This window comes from Phlebotomus papatasi, chromosome 1 (genome assembly GCF_024763615.1).
Source record: "Phlebotomus papatasi isolate M1 chromosome 1, Ppap_2.1, whole genome shotgun sequence".
Taxonomy (NCBI): domain Eukaryota; kingdom Metazoa; phylum Arthropoda; class Insecta; order Diptera; family Psychodidae; genus Phlebotomus; species Phlebotomus papatasi.
In genome coordinates, this window is record NC_077222.1 from 6,651,447 (window position 1) to 6,672,715 (window position 21,269).

Below are 21,269 nucleotides of genomic sequence, written 5' to 3' on the forward strand. Positions count from 1 at the left end.
GATTTTCAACATAGGATACTGGTCAAAATAGTCCTAAAAGCCTAAGACCTTGGTAAGAGGGGAAACAAAAAAAAAGTCCCTTCTAATATTTTAACTTTCGGGATTTTGACCGGAACACAATCTTGATCCTTGACTTATAAATGTCATCGTTATAAACTACTCTCGAACTCGAACTTTGGTTTAGTAATAAAGGTCCCGATCAAAATCCTGAAAGCCAAAATCTCGCAAACCAAAATCCAGATCGCCAAAATCCCGAAAGCCAAAATTCCGAATTCTGAAAAGTGTCATAGCTACTCCCACGATTGTAATCCCGCTTGCTAAAGACAAAGGGAAATTTTCTGTGTTTTGGGCAATTATTTCAGAATTTTGAACATTCAGGATTTTGGTTTTAGGGATTTTGGCTTTCGAGATTGTGGCCTTCGGGAATTTGGCTGCCTCCGAGAAATAATTATTTAGTAATTATGCATTTCTAGAGTAGTTTTAAGTTATTTTTATGAATTAAACTAAAAAAGTTTGTGCGAAATTCTACGTTTTTCGAAATTCCAAATTAAACCTACTTACAATATTTCCGATTTCAAAGCTTTTCTCCTATTCTAAGCCACTTTGTGGAAGTAATTTAAATACAGTTTATTTGAAAAAAAAAACATTAAAAATTGCGAACTTCGAAATTCAAAAAATTTTTACTGCTCGAACTCAAAGAGAAAGCAATTATTATAATCGTCTTTTTTTTCAATTTGCCACCGTTCTGGATCTTAAACGGTAAGAAATATCGACTTCCTGTCTTTGATGAACCTTAATAAAAAAAACAATATCTCTAGACCTTTTTCTCCCGTCCTCACCTCCCTAAATCCTTCAAAACCATGTTTTTTCGGTTTTTATCAAAATTAGCCCAAGTTTTTCAATAATTTTTGGATATATTTTAGAGGTAGTCCAAGCGAACATTTCATCCAAATATACCTATGACCTTCGCCATTTGAATTTTGAAAAATTAGATTATTGAAGGTCAATCACTTTGGAAGGCCCATTTTTTAACCGATTTGGGTATATTTGGATTTTTTGGAACGGTATTGAAATTTCAAACCGGGTTGCATCGGTTTTTTATCGGTAATGGAACCGGTTAGAGTTAAGTGATATAATTTTTAATTAGTGTTACAAGTTGGACAATTTGCCGGTACAAGTTGGACATGGCTTTTTTCTTTATAAATACAGTACAAAATTTGTTTTTAAGCACAAGGAACCAAATTATAAAACTAAAGCATTAAAAATATACAAATACAAATGAAGTACTAAATTTATCAAGACAAAAAGCCCTGTCCAAATTGTACCATTGTCCTACTTGTACCACTTTACCCTATGTACCGATTTTTGAATAATTTTGTATCCCCTATATTCATCCCCTAAAAACCATGTTTTTTCTTTCTTCAGTTTTTCTCAAAATTGGCCCAAGCTTTTTCAATAATTTTCGGATATGTTTTAGAAGTAGTCCAGGGTCCAGGCGAACATTTAGTCTAAACATACCTATGACCGGAAAAAATTGAATTATTGAAGGTCAAAAGCACCAAAAGTTTGTGCGAAAAAGTAATTCACGGAGAGTCCTATCTCGTGAGTTTAAGCATTCTGCAAGGCTGGAATGCTTTGCCATCTCTTTAAAATACATATTTTACAATTAATTTTTAGGATTAGAATTGCAAAATAAACTTTAAATCTTTTGTAGCATGAGAATAATTTTCTGCTCCCATCTCCTGACAAGATAGTGAAAGGGGAGATGACTAGAAAAAGGATTTTCTTACAAAAGAATTATAGCGCAGCGGAAATGTGATGAAAGTATATAATCTAATTAATCGTGACGACCGTAAAGATTTGTCTAAATTTCTTTTTGTAAAAGTAGAAATAGCAAAGCATGAAACCAAAAACTCTAATAAAAAAAGAGTTGAAAGATCTTTCATTCTATTTATATTTTACTGAAGACATCCTTTTGTCAACTGTCCATAGAGATTTTCCTTTCTTGCCTTTCTTGCATTGATTGGAATTTCATGACAACATACGCTTTAGTGTTCACTTGTGATATTTTCAAATCTATCCCAAAACACATGATACGCTGTTACCAGGGATTTTGCCTCAAGAGACGCTTATGGTATTTTGAGGATGCATTAGAGGGATGAAGCATCATGGTAGGATATTGAGGGTGATGGGAAAATGCGGATTCATCGATTTAACTTTTACAAAAAAAAAATAGAGAGAGAACGGAAAAATATGCAAGATACAAACCTGCCAGCGTAATCCTCAGGATAGGGAATGATGTAACCCTCTGGACTGGGACGTGGAGAATTTCCCACCCAAAAGTATGCATCCGGACCTAGTCCATCGTATGCAAATCCTTTGATGAAGATCGTCGACTCATCCACTGCATAAACTGTACCCTAAATGGGTGAATAACATTTATTCACAAACCCAGTATAGGGATGAGTCTACATATATTTATAGAACGCGGAAAAGGCACACAATAGTTACCTTAATGCCATGGGCAAATTCAGTTAGTTGTCCTATTAGGCGGCCGTAGTATGGTTCCGGTGGTGCACGCGAATGAGCTGTAACAGGAAACAAAGACTGTTAATAGCAATTGCCACAAACTTTTCTCACTTTTCCCCATTTCACTCAAACTATTCCATATATTTACACTTTCCAATATTTCGCTTAATTCAAGTTAAAAAAGGACATAGCGTGGAAAATATGTAAAAGGTTTTTGCCCTTTCCGGATATATATAATTTCCTCAATTTGTAAACCACGTCGTATTATCGGTAAACGACCTCAAAGCTTTTAAATGTTTCGCTTTTTCTCACTGTTGTTCAATATATTGATTTTCTGGATGCCAATTTCCCGAGAACAAATTAATAAATTGAAGTGGAATATTTATATTTCCGTTTTAATTGAACATAACCTCACATAACCTTAAACCGTTATATGTCAAAATGCATTCTTTGTAATGAAATTCTAATTGAAAATTTTATTTAATCCAGCGAAGAATAAAGCATATGATAAATAAATTAAATGGAATAAATGTATCTGATTAATTCAGATAATAATTCATTTAGCATAAAAGGGTAACACTTGACATTTCCTATCTTTTCTGAAATTTCTTCGAATAAGATATTTTACAGAATATTAGAAAGCACAATATCATGGTAGTCAGGCAACCATTTTGCTCATAACTTGATTGTCTAAAAGTGTCTCAACTAAAAGATTGGAGAAACTGGGACACCACCAAACACGGGGTAGTACCAAACACTGCGATTTTTTAATAAGATATTCCACTTCAGATGACGAGACTTATAGAAATTTATAGGCCCTATAGGGATGCTTGTTATCCAAAGAAATGGTCGGGATAATCCTAGTACTATAGAAATAAAAATTAGTGTTTGGTGCTACCCCGTGTTTAGTGGTGCCCCAGTTTCCCCTAATTAGCTTTCTATTTACATAAAAAATCGTTGGTGTTCGAAACATTCAAAGTGAATTTCGAATTTTCAAAATAAATATAATATTCACACACGGTGTTGTAAGAAAATTTGAAATTCTATATTAACCTTTTAAGGACAAATGGGGCACCGGTGGACCAATGTCCCAAAAATAAAAACTATTTTTTCAAACTAGAAGACAAAATAACTTTCTATTGTCAAAAAAATTGTTTTTTTTTTGGGATACCGGTGTCCCACTCGCACTTAAAGGGTTAAGAAGATTTTGAGAAATTACTCGCAGTATAAGAAGAATTACACAAAGATGGGAATATTATAAACTTAACAGTTTTGATTTTCTTTACGATGTCAAATTTATCACAATTCTGACACTTCGAAATTCAAACAGCAAATTAAGTAAAACACCCATTCTAATTGTTATATCAAAATCTTTGTTATATCAAATGTATCTTTGCTCTAGCTTTTGATATCAATTATCGAATTTTCTCAAACTCCGTTTCTGAGCACAGATAATCTATTTAGAGAAGATGTCAATAATGTTCGAAAATTCAAATTTCTCCCAGATATTGTCATCAAAAATAAATTGGCACTTCGAAATTCGAAAAAAAAAATCACATGAGACCCTAAGTGGACAAAACGAAAAGCAAAAATAGAACATGTTTTTTAATGGTAATGACCAGCGCGTTGTAAACGTGTTTTCAAAATTTTATGAAAGAGTGAGCGAGATAACTAGTTCTGTATCTCGTTCACTCTCACTGAAATGTTACAAATATGTTTACAAAACAAAAGTTATTGTGCGTTGAGCATTATGTCCAGCGCACAATAAATTTTGTTTGTAAACATGTCATCAAAATTTCTCATGAGAAAGAGCGAGATGACTAGATTTAGATCTCACTCACTCTAATTGAAATGTGAGAAACATGTTTACAAAACAAAAGTTATTGTGTGTTGAGCAATATACCCAAAGCACAATAACTTTTGTTTTATAAACACATTTCTGACATTTCAATGAGAGTGAATGAAACAGAAATCTAGTTATGTCGTTTTCTCGCATAGGAAATTTTAAAAACATGTTTACAAACAAAAGTTATTGTGCCTTAGATATTATGCATTTCGGAGTTATTATTTAAAAATAAATAGTTGAATTTTATTACCGAATTTTGAAAATATATAATGGTTTTAAGCACTTTTAACCACTTTAAACTTTTAGTTTGCAACTTTATAAACTCTGAAACTATTACAAAAATAAAATAAAATTTTGTATGAGAAAATGCTTTAAGTGTTTAGAAGACTTTAAAGCAAGTCTTGAAGCGAACACCCTATTTTAAGTAGTAAAAAGTCCATCTTTCCTTTTTATTTCTTCAACTTTTTCCATGTTTCTTCCTGGGTTTATAGTGCTATTCCAGTGAAAAATAAAATTGAGAAATCTTTCTCCTGAACATGTTTTTTAGTACATGATTGTTCTCATATGCTTCTGCGTTACCGACTATTCTTTTGGTTCCTGTCACGATTGTTTTCTTCAGTCCTTGTCGTGTTATAAAACCATCAAAAGTCCATAACAGGAGCCAACAAAAAGAAAAGTCGATTATGTGGAAGCACTTTAGAACAGTATTAGTACTAAAAAAAATGTTCATATTTCATTGGAATGGTAGTATTAGTCCTTAAGCTTGCGACAGAAAATATAAAATAAATATAACTAAAAATAATGTTCAGGAGAAAAATTTTCCCTTTTATTTGTCATTGGCATAGGGGGAAGTGCGACAAAATTTGCTAGGAGAGAAAACGAGATAACTAGATTTCTGTTTCATTCACTCTCATTGGAATGTCAAAAACGTGTTTACAAACAAAAGTTATTGTATTGTATTGTATTTTGTATTGTATTTATTATTCATCTTGATTCAGACAATTCCCACCCCCCTTGCGGCCATCGCCGTCTTAGTGTTGTTGACCAACCTCCAGAGCAAAACGATGGAAAACTCCTTCACAGGTTGTAAAAGCCATAGAAATCAACATAATATAAAGATTTTTACAAACATATTAGAATTAATTTAAAGTTATGGGAAATGTCCACTGAATCAAGAGACAAAGGCCAGGCTGTGACAGCCGTTTGGCATAAAGAGTAGAGTGAATATTAAAAAAAGAAATGAAAATAATTAATTAAATTTAGATGAACAAGGAGACCATTTTAAGAACTTATATTTATAAATCTTTAAATAAATAAAATAAAATTACAAAAAAAGTGCAAAACTAAACAAAAATGTAAGAGCCACTTAAATAATATGAACCAACAAATCATATGAACCAACAAACCAACATTCAGGCAATAGGGGAAGTGGGGCACCTTTAAAAGTGAGGTACCTTTGAAATTGGGATTTTTCACCTATTTTTAAATAAAATTGAGCCTTATCGTGATATAATTTAGCTCCGCAAACAGTAGGGAAATTTTCCTGTTCAAGTGTGACACCTTTGAAAGTGGGACACATTTGAATTTCGGATTTTTCTCCTATGTTTAAGTGGAAATGAGTCATATCATAATGCAATTTAGCTTCTCAATTTGTTTTTGCAGTTAAATTATATTACGATAAGGCTCAATTTTATTTAAAAATATGTGAAAAATAACAATTTAAAGGTGCCCCACTTCCCCCTACTAAGCAACAATATTCAAGTGAATATTTTATCTTGGGACAAAAACGTACTTAAATCAACCAATAAATTGAAAAGAAGCGTTTCATTAGATTGCATTTCACTTTTTCACCCAAACAAAAACCTTTTAGTGAGAAATTAATCAATCAATAAGGAGACTCTAGCTAAAAAATTTAACACAAAATCCAATTTCAACCTGAAAAAACTCCTCGATTACGATTAGAGTACGATGAAAAATGAAAATCGATCTAAATAATTGGTTAGAGGGTGGTTTTGCCAGTGAGAGATTTATAAATCGAAATCGTCACCCTTGTCACGCTCTAACACATCATTGGATATGCTATAGAACTAGCTACTATGCCTCTTCATGGGCTCCTGATATGTCCTCAGGATAAAAAGCCATATCCACTCAGTCAGTGGCCTTAGGAGTTGCGAATGTTAGAGGACTCACATGTGGTTGGAATTGTAAATTGCTTTCTTCAACCGGGCAATTTCCTTTCCCCTTCGCAAAGCGATGACGGGGTAACTCCCAGGACCTATGAATTGTCCTTTTTCCTCTCCAAAGTGATATCAAATCACAAAATAACAAATGGCTTATGGGACTTCGATTGAGAAAATAATGGTGATTTCTCCCCTTTCTTCAGTAAATCTTTCTTTTTTTTTCTTTAAAGAAAAAAAAACGGATAATATTGCCATTGCTATGGCAATTCTTCCTTCGTCGAATGTTAAAAAAAATCATTTTACAACATTTTCCATCACTCATTTATTTTCTCCGCTCAGTTTTCGCATCGAAAATTGTTTGGTTCAATTATTTTAATGGAAAACCCCAGAAGGAAAATCCATTTCGTGGAAATTTTTGGAGAAGTTGCGTGTCGCATCGCAAGAAACAATGTAATATGTTATTAACAAGTGATATTCTTGCTCTGATAGGCATCAGCAAATAGCCTTAAAAGCAAGATTTTGTCTAACAAATTTATTTACAAAAAAGTTAAAAACCCTTTTGCGATGAGTGTTGAGAAAATATCAGCACGTGTCCGTTGTGTATAATACATAATGTTCAACATTATCTAATATCAATTATTATTATGCCATCACGTTCCGTACATTTTTGCCTCACACCATCGAATAGACTATGGAATTCCTTGTGATAAACATTAATATTTGGCATTTTTAAGCATGTTTCACTAACCATAGCGACCATAGCAATTTAATTTATCAAACGTTCTAAATTATGGACTTCATAACCAAAATTTTCATGTAAAAATCAACCAGATGGAGTATTTCTTTCATTTTATTTAGTTTTTAAATTCAAAAGACGTGATAGAGTGAAATAAAATTATTTAGGGGAGACCGAGGAGGTTTGGGACACTTTTTATGTTTTGATTTAGAGGCAGTTTACTAAGAAATTATGATAGTGTATTAAATTTTATGCTGTCTATAGGATACATATGGGTATTGACTTTCTAAAAAGTACTCGACGGAACTTGGAAAACAACTGAATTTTCTTGGATACGATAAAACATTTAACCTGACGCTCTGTCTCAAACCTCCTCGATTCGGGGTAGCGTGGGACGCAAAAGGGGTTGTTTGGGACACGTTTTTTCTCGCATAATTTGCATTATTGGATCATGATAATCAAATTCAAATACTAGATTAAAAATATTTCTAAGAGAAAAATTAACAAAAAATGTTTAATCTCTACTTAGAAATTGATATCAATCTTATTTGTACAGTAGAGTCATTTTTTTGTTAATTAGTTATTTAAAGTATTTTCTTATTATTTGCCATCCTAACTTTCATTTCTGTTTTAATATAAATATTGAAATCATCAACATCAAATTCCTCATGCGCGTAAACTCTCTTAACACTTTTAGTTTTGAACTCATTTGCGGATTCTTGATTTTACGACAAATTCATGATAGGGGAAAGTCGTCTGCCTTCAAACGAAAAATGGAGTTCCAAATTTAAGATTTTTTTCTGAAGAATCCACAAAATGGATTTTATTTTCTACTACACCAAAAAATTCTCTTGTTCATTCGGCGTATATGATTACCTCATTTAGTACTTGCAAGTCCTCAGTTTTTCCTTCTGAGGAAATTAAAAAAGTGATGTCGATTTGTATGAAGGCAGCTGGCATAGTCTGCCTTCAAACGCGAGGCAGCTGCCTTTAAATGTTTTTTTTTTCACTGAGAATATTGAATCAATAAAACTAAATGGGCTATAAATGATTAGATTGAAGCCTAACGCACTCACTAAAATCATCACTGCAGTCAAAAGACATTAAACAATAACTTTTCTTCACATTTTTCTGAAGCACTGTTTTGCACATGAAAATTTGGAAGAAAAAGCCATTGAAGTTGAAAATTGTCAACTTGAAACATCCCGGCCGGAGCAAGATAGCAGGTTATAAGTATTTGTATGACGTTCGTCAGAGAAAAGTAGGAGTTCGATTTCACATGTTTTGATGTATGGAAAGATAGGATTTAAAGGCACACGACATTAGCATTTAAAGGCTGCTGCAGGGTGATATTTGCAAATTTTTGCCACCCACAAAAATTGTATCATCTGAACCAAAATGTATTAACAGAAATATTAAGCCTGATTAACCTTCTATGTGTCACAATGGAAGATTTATTTGTAAAATGATTTTTACTATGAAAAATTACATGATTTGTGGAACATCAAAATTACAGTTTAGAGCTCATTTTCATTTTTTTTATCTAGCATCTAGGAAATAGGAGCTAGGCTCTCCATTTTTTGATGATTTGTGAGGATGATGGATAGCTACCTAATAGTTAATAGAATATAATTTATGCTTTTGAGAACAACGAAAAAATCGCAACATTTGAAGGCTGCTGCATTTAAAGGCAGACGACTTTCCCCTACCTGTTTTTCCTTATTTTTCTGAATGAGCTCTCGCCTTGCCTTTTCTGAAGAACTTGTGAGAATTTTAGAGGATAAATTTTCTCGAGAAATTTTTCTTGACAGAATAGTTTTTAACGGGATTGCACAAAGGTCGAGTATCCCCAGGAGAAGAAATTATTGATTCCCAAGACATTGATTGTTCAATTGTCTCTGTAGACAACTTCTCAACTGGTAAAGTTTGCATAAGAGAGAGATTTTCTGTAGAATTTGGGAATTACTCTCCATTTTGACAGTAACGATGTGCGCGCCACCTATAACCTTGTCGAAAATCAACGTTCCATTCATCCCCTTTCAGGTGTCCCAAACATCCCCGCGTGTAATTTTGGTAGTTAAAACCTTTAAGTAAAAAACAGCAGTGTATAATCTTGGAAACATTTAATAAAAATATGTTCCCATAGATTACACTGCTAGCTAATAACATATAAAAGTTTTAATTACAGCTGATATAAAATACAAAGAGGGAAAATGAAACACTATTTTTATCAATTTTTAAAAACTGTTTATAGAATTTAAGCAATAAAACTGAGGATATCTATTCTTTTAGTCAAGATACGTTTTAATGTTGCCTATGATGGAGTAGTGGTTAAATCCCATTTATTTCAATAATTAATGAAAAAATCGCTTCGCCCCAAATTACCTCTGTCCCAAAATCCCCGGTCTCCCCTACATTGCCTATCACATTTCTCTTCATACGTATTCTATTGCTTAAAATCGAAAATGTTTCTAGTTTTTGAAATTCAACTACACACAGAGCTCTCTGATATTCGGCTCTTCAATATTCGGAAAAATAAAAAAAAGCCTTTCTTACGATCTGTCATTTACGGCCACAATCATCAAAATATTGAAGACCAGTGTATTCAAGTTAGAATCTAAGTTGGAAAATTTTGACATACGCTTATCACGTCATCTTCAAAATCGCAACATTTTTTTATTAGATTCTCTTACAATTTTGACAGTGTAATGCCCAACGCACAATAACTTTTGTTTGTAAACATGTTTTTAAAATTGCATGAGAATGAGCGAGATGTCTAGATCAAGATTTTATTCACTCATATTGAAATGTCAAAAACATGTTTACAAAACAAAAGTTATTGTGCGCTGGGCATAACATAACAAGTCTAACAATCTGTTAAAAATATTGTTCAATAATTCCAATGGCAAGTTAAGTAGCTTTTTAAGATATCTTTGAAAATTGATTTCGAAAATTATTGTAGCGAAGTTAAATGTCAAAAAAATGTTGTTTCCAATTTTAAACAGAAAGATTATTGAAATACTGAACTTTTTTTAGAAGCTTGATTATAAATTTAAAACGATAACACGATTTTTAACAGACATCCGGAAATCCACTGGAAAATTTCACAATCGGTTGTTTATCCACATTTCCCCTCCCAAATTAACTTATCCGAAATTTTTATTGAATAGGTGTCTAATCTTTCCAATATCAAACTATAAAAGTCTCAAAAATATGTTATTTCTTTAATAAAAATCTGTATGAGACGCCCTTTATAAACACCAGAATTGCTGCGTACTCATTTTGCAACAATAAACCTCTTATTTTCCTTTGAGTTTCTCCTCCTTCTTCCGGATCCACCCCAAAAGAAAAAGCCTTGAGAGACATTTTCCGATATCATTTTAATGTCATCTAGAGATATTCTTCTCGCATATCGATCCACAATTTTACCTCGAAATTTGTCTCTTGTCAGGGAATGTGCTCGCACAACTCATCAATATGTGTATAATTTTGCATAGAAATACGTACTATGGCAACCATCCCCTGAGGCTGAATTTACTTCCGCCTTGTTTCCCACCCATATATATTCTGGAATTGGTTACAAGTACAGGACGTGCTTCTCAATGCGAAATCGGCATTAAGTATAGCGCGGTACGGCCCTTGAGTTTCTCTGGGATGACAAGTATGAACTATAGGGAATGTGAATCCAGTAAGGAATTCTCGGAATTTGTTATGCCTCGTACGCAAAATCTTATAATTTACTAGACACGGATCCATAACGTAAAAAGTTATCTACAGTTTTTTAACTCACCACCCACCATTCAGTAATAAATGCAATTGAGAGAAAACCATCCCTCTGAAACCTCTGAATCTCAACCTGACACCCTGTCTGACTTTAGGAAGATAGCTGTGAAGTAGTTAATACCTACAGAGACCTATTTAAGAATCGGAACACTCTTGGTATGATTCTTGAAACTTGTTTAAAGTAGGAAGCCGTTGTATGCTTTGTGCAAGAAGAAAATTTCAGCTGTTGTCCAACTGCCCTACTCTCATCTAGGGGAAACTGGGGCACCACCAAACACGGGGTACCATCAAACGCTAATTTTTATTTCTAAACTACTTGGACTATCTCGACCATTCCTTCAGTGGACAAGCATCCCTAGTGCCTATAAATTCCTATCGGTCTTATACTCTGATATCCAATATCCGATTAAAAAATCGCAGTGTTTGGTGGTGCCCCAGTTTCCCCTACTTGTGTTTTTCTTCTTAGTTTATTCAATAATATTTTACTAATTGTAGAAATCTTTATAAGGCAAATTAATACTTTTTATTCCGGATGGACACCTTTTCGATTTAGTGAACATCTTAGAGAAGTGCATTTGATACTAATAGTTTTATGACGATTGTGTTTCTTTCGATCTTTCTATAAACTTCTAAGAAAGAAAGGATGTGAATTTCGACTTTATGCAAAATTTTGCTGATCTAAAAGTTGTGCCGGAACCATCAAGTTCTAAATTGGAAATTAGATTAAATTTGATTTTTTGCTGACCTAACTGCCTAACTGTGTTATCACACTTGCACATTAAAATTTTAATATGATTCACATTAATTGTCGCTGGTGAAAGTCCAAATGTGTAATTTGTGTGTTTGAATCATTTTACATTCAAAATTTGATCTATTTGTTGATAAAAAGGTAGACTTGGCCGGCAAAATTTGATATAAATTGATTTATAGCATTAATGCGAAAAATTAATGCGATTTTCTCTTTAATTTTTTAATGTGAAAAATATTTATGCTTTAGGTAAATTTAAACTTATTTTTGCAGGCCAAGTACACTTCTTTATCAATAATTAGAAAAACCTGAAATATTAAGTTACTCAAAGACACAAATAACATATTTGGATGCTCACAAGCGACAATTAATGTGAATCACATTAAAATTTTAATGTGCAAGTGTGATAACGCCGTAACTCAAACATTTTGCTCTTTATTAATTGTGCCAGTCTTTTAAAATACTTAGTACCGCATATATTAGATTAAGAAACAGGGAGAGTCAGTGGTAGATATAGGGTCAAAGGCCCAGTCAGCAAATGGTTAAGGGGTCCCCAGAATACCAACAACGAAATGATGAATGGGGGGGGGGGCCTACATCCTGTCCTAGATTGATCCATAGATTAAGATGTCCATCATTCAGGATTGATAAGCGAGGATCTATTTAGTGTCAAGGGTTTAGCCAGGATTTTAGTAAGACGGGGGCCAAATTGGAGATCATGGATCTGGGTATCTTGTTATTGGAGAAAATTACATTTTAATCTTAAAAATTCTGTCCCAAAACAATGTTTTGGGATATTATGTTCATAAACAGTTTTATTAGTTTTTTGTAAACAAATATTAGTTTTTTTTATATAAAAGGACCAAAAGCAACTTAAGGTTATCCTTTTTGAAACTTCTTTATAAAGACCTCAACAAGCTTTCTGTTTAAAATACCATAAATCATTTTCCAGGTCGTTTTTTACAATCTCAAATTTTATGCAAAGACAAGAAAATTTCCACAAGAAACCCTCTAAAACGACTAAAAATATTTCCAAATTAGCTTTTCTTTGGTGGAAATTTCGATAAAAGAGTTCTTTCATGTGTTTAAAATTAATAATTTAATTTAAACTTGCTAAAGGCCAAGAATACTTTTCCTTGAAGAAAATGGAATGAAAAATACTCTTTTTAGAGACTCAAAAACTTTTTGAAAATTCCTTTCAAAAATTGCATTCTAACCCTAATTTGATTATTTTGGGGTTTGGCTCTGACTATTCTCTAAAACTTTTTCCAAGATGACATTTTACCTTCCTGTCTTTAAAAAGTTGATCAAAAATTTCCAGAAAGCTTTTTAAAAAAGCCTATTCCAAAAATTTTAAAAATTTGATTTTGCAAAATTATCGATTTTCCATCTAAATTAAATTATTTTAGGCTTTTTAGAAGGCTCATGAAAACCAAAAAAGACACTTTAAGATAGTTTAAAGCACTTTGGGTGAAAATGTTCTTAAGTTGAGCTAAATCTCAATGTTCTTGAATTCATTTTAGTTTAATATACATATATTTTTTAATGTCGTGTAGGGGGGCAACGGCCTCTCCCTGCCGCCCGTTCGATACATCCTTGTTTACTATTTAATTAGAAAAAAACATAAAATATTTAAAAATGCTATCCAGGGGACCCCCTGGGGTAGGGGCGAGTCTTCATTTCTTTATATCAAAACTCCAATATTTCAAGTAATGTCAAAATTGTGTGTCCTAAAACTTTATCAACAGACTGTATTTTCCACAAATACAGAGGGATTGAGAAATATCTTCTTTTGGCAAAAGTCTCTTATTCCGAGGTGTTGGGGTGGAAATAATAGAATTTCCGATAATTTTCGATAATTCCTTCAACAACGGGGCCGCTATCTCAGTTGCAACGCGATGACAATGAAATATTTGAAATCAATGGAGTAATTAATTTATCCCAAACGTATAGTTTTATCCAATTCAGCATTACAATTTCACCCCAAGGAGAGATTCTTTAACTACCAAATAAGTATCACAACTAGTGTCAACATAGGGGAATAGTCACCCCAATTTGAAATCTCCCGCAGAATTGAATTTGCAATATAACTCAATAAATGACATTCCAGTGGAATTGAGATACGCAGGAAAACTTGCATATTGCATCTTAATAGAGTAATAATTCTTTTCAGTACCACCCCACAATTTACTCATTAAGAAACCACAAGAATGGGGTGGAAATATTCAATTTCCTCTATTTGAATAAGATATGAAAGAGAGTCTTTATCTTAGGATCTATATCTCCTTTCTATTTTATTGTAGGGACGTTTTGAAATGAAATTTAAAAAAAACTCATGACCGAAGGGCTGATCATTTGATTATTTTTCATTTTATTAAACATAAAGTTTGCATTTTAAACTTTAATGTCGCCGAAAAAAATAAACAGTAAGAAATTAAATTTTGTCAGTGAAAAATCAAATTTGATTAGTAATTTAGAATTTTAAAATTAGTTGCAAATTTTGACAATTTTAATATAAAGAGGTTTTAATTTTACCTTCAACTGTCTTAGATGTTAATTATGTTATAATAGATCCTCTTTTATAAAAATTTACATTTTTTACTAATCGAAATTCAAAATTTTGCTGACTAAATATAATTCTAATGGCTCTGGCACATCTTTTAGTTCGAAAAAATTTTACGAAACCAAAATTCGCCTCTCTCTTTAGTTCACATGTTTTGCTTATGTCTATCTCATTCTTACTCACATGAAAAATCGATTGAGCTAAATTGAATTCGTTTTGTTGTTTAAAAGAATAAGAAGAGTAAGAAAGAATGAAATAGACGTATGTAAAGAGTGTGAGATAGACAGAGATTCGAATTTCATTCAAACTGTTCAGAGAGAAAGAGATGCGAATTTTGGTTTAATCAAAATTTCCCGATCTAAAAGCTGCGCCACAGCTAATATTGACCAAATTTAATTTCTGTGTTGATCAAATTTATTTATTTTTTTACTGACCAACTATAATTTCTTATGACGCTGGTGTATTTTTTTCAATTTAGTGAAATTCAATCAATTGCAATTTTAACTTCTTACACTTTCAAACAAAAAAGTTATAGATAGTTTTCCTTTTTCTAAATTTAATTTTATGCCTTCTGCACACCATTTAGATTGGGAAAATTTCATCAAATCAAAATTCACAACCCTTTCTTTCTCAAATGCTTTGCATTTATCTGATTAACTATTTCGGACTCAAAATTGGATTGAACGAAATTGAATTTCGTGTGATGCTCAAAAGAAGAAGAAGAAGAGTTGTTAAAGTGAGATACACATAAGTAATTAAGAGGAGGCATAAAATTTAAATTTTTGAATTGGCAGAAATAGATGACTATGTCTAATTTCTGTTTTAAAAACTGAACGATGAAATTTCAATTGATTAAAAAAAAACATTTCGTAAAATAATTCGTAAAAGTTTGTGAATTTCCAATGAGGACTGACGAAATGTTTGTGAATTGCATAATGCTAAGCGCACAATAACTTTTGTTTGTACACATGTTTTCAAAATTTCCTATGAGAATGAGTGAGATGACTAGATCTAGATCTCACTCACTCTCACTAAAATATCAAAAACATGTTTACTAAACAAAAGTTATTGTGCGTTGAACATTATACATTGCGATACACGAGTATTCACAAATATTTATAAAGTAATTTACAATTTTTTTCTGCGAAATTAAAATTATGTGGGGGCTCCAATATTTCATAATACTAAAAGTATAATTTTAATTATACTTTTCAAAGGAAAACTAACCACAGTAGGAGAGAGAGAGGAAATTAACAAAGCGATTAATTAAAATAAGTCATTTTTTATCTAAGCGATCAAAAGCTGTTAAAACCTTGAAGTTATTTAAGTAATTCCTAAGTCAAAAATTCAAGAGTATTATTGAATTTCAATTTTGTCCGTGTGCCCGCCTGGCTCTCCCCTAAATGACCAATTTGTAGGCTTATTTAAGTCACATTATAACGCATAAAGATGCATCATAAAAGCAAGTTTTATTGTAAAATTTAGAAGGTTTTATTCCATTTCATTCTGTTTCTGTATAGAATTTGTAGGGGAAACTGGGGTACCACCGAACATGGGCTAGCACCGAACACTATTTTTATTTACAAACTATTTGGAGATCTCGCCTATTTATTCAGTGGATAAGCATCCCTATAGCACTTATAAATTCCTATAAGTCTTGTTATCTAAAGTCTAATAACTGATTAAAAAATCGCACTGTTCGGTTCAGTAGTAGTTAAACTTAAATAAATTGTAAATGTACGGACGATTATACGAAAAAAACAAGATTCCAATAAACTTCTTTAGAGCATTTCCTGAATAAGGATTAAGATATAACAATTACGTAAGCAAATAAATGTTGATATCTCTCCTGTATCCGAAGTACAACCGTAAAAGAAGGGTCGGCGATCCTATAGATTTTTATGACGGTTCTACCCCGGTGTATCAGCTATAGAGGGTGTGAAATAATAAATTGCCAGCAATAAAAGTCATATCGCAAAAATTCATACACAGACGGAAGTGTGGCATACAATAGGTACAGATGAAGGTGGAACTTACTAACAAAGTTATAGTGGAAATACTGATAAAAGTTCATGTAATTTGCACTCATTATTAATTTGTCACTGGCTACGTAAAAATGAATCCAGAGATACACCTCCATTGCTACACATAAAATGGAAAATTTTCACATTATTTAAGAACTTTAATAAATTACGTCGAGTGGTATAGTATTTTATCGTAGGTGTTTGACCTTTTTGATGTTGAATGGGAAATGTTTGGGCGGAAAAAAACGCAAAAGAATGAAAATGCTAAAGTCGCTTCTCTTTATGATCAAATCATTGAATGAGACTTCCACTTGAAAATTGAAGCTGTTAATCGATTTTTTTTCACGGTAAACGTCTCTAAAGTGGCATCTCTGGAAAACAATTTACTGATAAGTGGGATATTTTTCTCATTTCTTTTCATCCCCTCAGAGCAGAAAAAAAACGAATATACAAACAGAAGAGGACTGAGGAAATTGTTGGTGGAACTTTTCTATGCTCCTCCTCCTCATTTTTCCGCGCTGATAAGATACTGGTAGCAAGTTTTGAGGGAAACAAAGTTAAATTAGTTTCCATCTTGCATCGAAATTAACCATGGCAACTCTACCCACCAGAAGAGGAGAAAGTAGTTCAATATTTCTTCTTTCGAGCTCTATCTCGTTGTCAGCATTCTCTCGCATGACTTAAGTAATGTTGCATAATTGCAAAACTCGTATAGGTTAAAAATGCACACATAGTCTCTGTACCCATGATAAATTTTATAATCAACAATAGTGTGAAGTTAATCATTAACAATCGACTCACGTTTTCTATAGACATGGTACGGAAAGGCTGCATGAAAGACAAAATTAATAAGATATTATTTGATTATTCCATTATCTTTCAATTTATAAACATCTAAAAACATTCGGCTAATTCATTCCAGCATGCAAAATCTTAACAAACAACATTTTCTTAAAACAATTTCTCACACTGTCCACCATTTAAAATTCTCATAAATTTATTCACTGTGCTCACGGTACTCGCAAAAGTTGATCGACAAACTTTCAATTTCTCTAGTGAAATCAATATACATAACATGTGAAAAAACTATGCAAAAAAAAGCAATAAGTTCATTAATCTACCGACATTCGAGCACTTTATTGCTCGTGTAGCCCAATAAGTCTTAGATTTGTGACTTGGGATAAAAACTCGTCCATGTGCCAATAACTACGAACATCGATGGTCATCGAGAGATTTCACCCTTGTTTATTTAACAATTCGATCACTCACGATGAAGATGGTGAAAAGGCCAAGGAGATGCACAAACCTTCGCACCGACAACCCTCAATTAGGGTTTGAAATTATATGAAATTTCCAATATGAAAATGTACATAATACCAAAAGAGATGATGCAGCATAAAAATCTTGTTAATAAACACAAACAACAATCATGCACTAAGAATATTTACCAAAAAAAAACCTATAAGACAATTTAGTTCAATTATTAACTTCCTGCATAGGCTCCAATCATCAAATTCAAATTCAAAAATTATGGTAAAAATTTATTTGAAACTATGCCTCGAAAGAGTCAATGAATTTTCAAATTGGCCGATATAATTGAAATGAACGGAAAGTCAAATTCATGTTGATAATGTAAAATTTCCCTTCAAATTGTCCTAATTTGATTATTTAATAGAAATATAAAAACAAATACCACAACTTTGCGAAACATCACAACTTTTGGAAACCACAACATGTGGCGCTGAACGCAAAATAAATTGCAAAATTTCAAGTCTTGATCATTATCATAGATCATTGGTTTCGTTATCCGTTGTCGTACCTGTATTGTTGAGAACTTTTCATGAAATGCTTCCTCCACTTAAAAAACATTAAGGATTTGGGTGTTTTGAAACAGAAGCAATGAAAAATTTAAGTTTAGTTTTGTAATAATAATAAAAATAATATAAATTATAATAATGTAATTAGGGTTATAATGTTGAAGTTCTTTTAAAACTAAAACTTAAATGAAATAATATAAGATTTTTATTATCTCAGAATTCTGTTTTGTGGTTGCGTTTGTCGCCGTCTTACCATTACCGACCTCACCAGGTAAACGGCAGCAAACCTTGGTCGGTCACAGAGTATTTCAATTTCTTCTTTTAAAAAAAAATCCTTTTATATTTCTAAAATGTTACTCATGCACTTATTTTGGCTTGTACCATGTTGTTTTCATCCTTAGGGCAGAATCACATTGACAGTAAAATGATCACCATTACTGGACAAAGCCTCACCGTATTTCGTTAATTACCGTCAAGATTATCGTATTATTATTCTAAATTTTACATAAATTCTCAATACCGTATTACCCTATCTCATACTCTGTGGCACTTAAGTGAAATTATGAAAATTGAAGGAATAAATATAAAACGAAAATGTGATAAACGGTGAGCAAAAAAACTTAAACTTATTTATCGTACAGGTTTTTTTTGCTCACCGTTTATCGCATTTTCGTTTTATTTCTTCAATTTTCTTATATTATTTTCCCATAGTGCTACAGAGTGTGAGATAAAGTAATACAGTAGTTGAGAATTTGCGTAAGAATTGCAATGAACATGCGTAAATTAACGAAATACGGTGAGCATTTTACTGTCAATGTGATTCTGCCCTTAATCGTAAATAATTACTTTGGATTTCAGATTTTCCGGTGTTCTACAAAAGCAGTTTATATTTCTCATATGAAAAAAGTCAAATTTTGTACGAAACTTCAGATCCTTGGTACCGGTCTTCCTCAGTGTATCAATCGTAATCTTTTACTTAATTGAAAAATGTGTAACGTTTGTTTACAACCTATACATAACCACTGGCACTTTTTATTTTTCTTGAAATTATTCATATAATTATTTTCTTTAGTTTTTAATTTAAAAAAAATCCAATTGACCTACTGAGGAAGACCCGTACCAAGAGTCGGAAGCTTTGGACAAAACTTGAGTTCTTTCATTTGAGAAAAATGGGTCTTGGGTGGTCCGATACTTCATCGTTGAAACGGGGTCTAGAAAATCCGTAATACTTCTGGAAATTGTCAAGATTTGCGTGAAATATCACTGAAACCTTTAAGATGATTTGAAACTTTAACTTAAACGTAAGCATTGATGTAACAGAAGCTGCCTCTGACGCACATTGGAAGATATGAATTCAAAATGAATCCCTCAGATACCCAACCTAAATTAAATAATTACATTGTATACGGATTATAAAAAATAGGAAATCAAAAAAAAATATAGAGCATAATTGAAAAAAAAAACTTAAAAATTTTGATAAAAAACTTATTCTCTTAGTCTAATACCACTCTTACACCTTGAAAAATTTAATGAAATACTTTTTTTCATATATGAAATTAATAAAAAAAACCTTTCTGCTTTTTAATTACACTATCATTATCAGAATTGTGTATAGGGTTGACTTATATTTACAAGAACATCTTAAAAGGGTCTTGTACAGTAAATAAGGGTTTAAAAAAAATTAAAATTGCGAAAAATCTTCAGAACAAACCAGAACAGTCGTATTCGAAGAACGCAAGAAATAAAATACATAATAGTCATTTGAAATGTATCTTGACTTACTAAAATTAAAAATTGATGAAACGATATCCAAAATGTCAATCCAAAAATTAATGAAAGATTTCATTCAATGAAAGTGATATATAAAGACAAAAAGAGCATTTCGAACAAAGTCTAAATCATTAAGGTTCCGGTCAAAATCCCGAAAGCAAAATCCCGGACTCCAAAATCTCGAACTCCAAAATTTCGTAAAGGCCGAAATCCTGAAAGCAAAATTTCAAAATCCTGAATTTTTAAAAGTGAAATAGTAATTCTCACGTTTGCACCTTCGTTGGCTGGAGACAAGGGGATTTTTTTGTGATTTGGTAAATTATTTCACACATTAATCTCCGTATTATTTCATTCGCTTCAGGATTTTTGCCTTTTTGACTTTCGGTATTTTGACCATTTCGGGATTTTCAGGATTTTGCCGTATTCGGAATTTTGGTTTTCAAGACTGGAGGATGGACCGGCGGGCCTAACGGTATATCTAGATTGTAAAAAGTGGAACAAGTCTCCGACACCGTAGTTTCTTAGCAACGAATACGAGATTGCGTCATACGGCTCCGTATAGCTAAAGTTATACGGTTCTTTACAACCGCGAGTAGTCGCAGCACTACATGTAATCTATAACAGTTAACACTTTAATATTGCATCCCTTAATAGAACCTATGTGGTTGATAACATTTTGCAGATTATTTCCAGATTTGACATAAAAATCTCATAACGTTCTCCTAAATTAACTAAACCGTATAAATTCTAAGTCTCCAATCTTTCATTTACATTTTTTATTTTTCAATAATTGAAAAGAAAAGGAATTTTTCCAAGGCGCAAGCAAACCTAAGATTGGATATGAAATGTGATTCGCATCCGGTGACCCCAGAAACCAAATCAAGATGAAAAAGCGGGAACGTCGAACGACACAAAGTCAATTCGCATCAATCAAAATCGATGGTAATTGACAAGAAAACGTATTGCTTCTGCCACTTCAAATGACCGCCATGAGACATTGAACTCATTATCGGATTTGACACTGGCGTTAGCACTAAAGATCATAGAATAGCATCGCATATTATCTTCATAAGATTTTTAAAGTAGATTAAGGACAGAAGTCACACAGAGAGGCTTGACTTTCATTTTTGCGAAATTTAATTAAAATTTGTTTTGTACACATGACAGTCATGAATCCATAATAATGCAATTAATCAAATGAAATATGCATCTTTATTCTTCTCGTGAGATTTTCACATAAAATCGAGTTAATGCAAATGATGCAAGATGTGCC

The 21,269-nt window shown here is 32.3% G+C and overlaps 1 protein-coding gene across 4 annotated transcripts in view; it reads right to left on the bottom strand.

Annotated features, from left to right (window-relative positions):
- LOC129798621 (protein Skeletor, isoforms B/C) overlaps positions 1-21,269 on the bottom strand; it is a 65,453-nt gene that overhangs the window by 38,442 nt on the left and 5,742 nt on the right. For 2 of the 4 annotated variants that reach the window (XM_055841856.1, XM_055841855.1), the window contains exons 2-4: positions 17,211-17,237; positions 2,512-2,588; positions 2,269-2,420 (exon numbers count right to left, since the gene is read on the bottom strand). In XM_055841856.1, the coding sequence (XP_055697831.1) occupies positions 2,269-2,420; positions 2,512-2,588; positions 17,211-17,237 (256 nt within the window). The remainder of the gene's footprint in view (positions 1-2,268; positions 2,421-2,511; positions 2,589-17,210; positions 17,238-21,269) is intronic. The other 2 variants (XM_055841857.1, XM_055841858.1) reach the window with 1 other exon arrangement.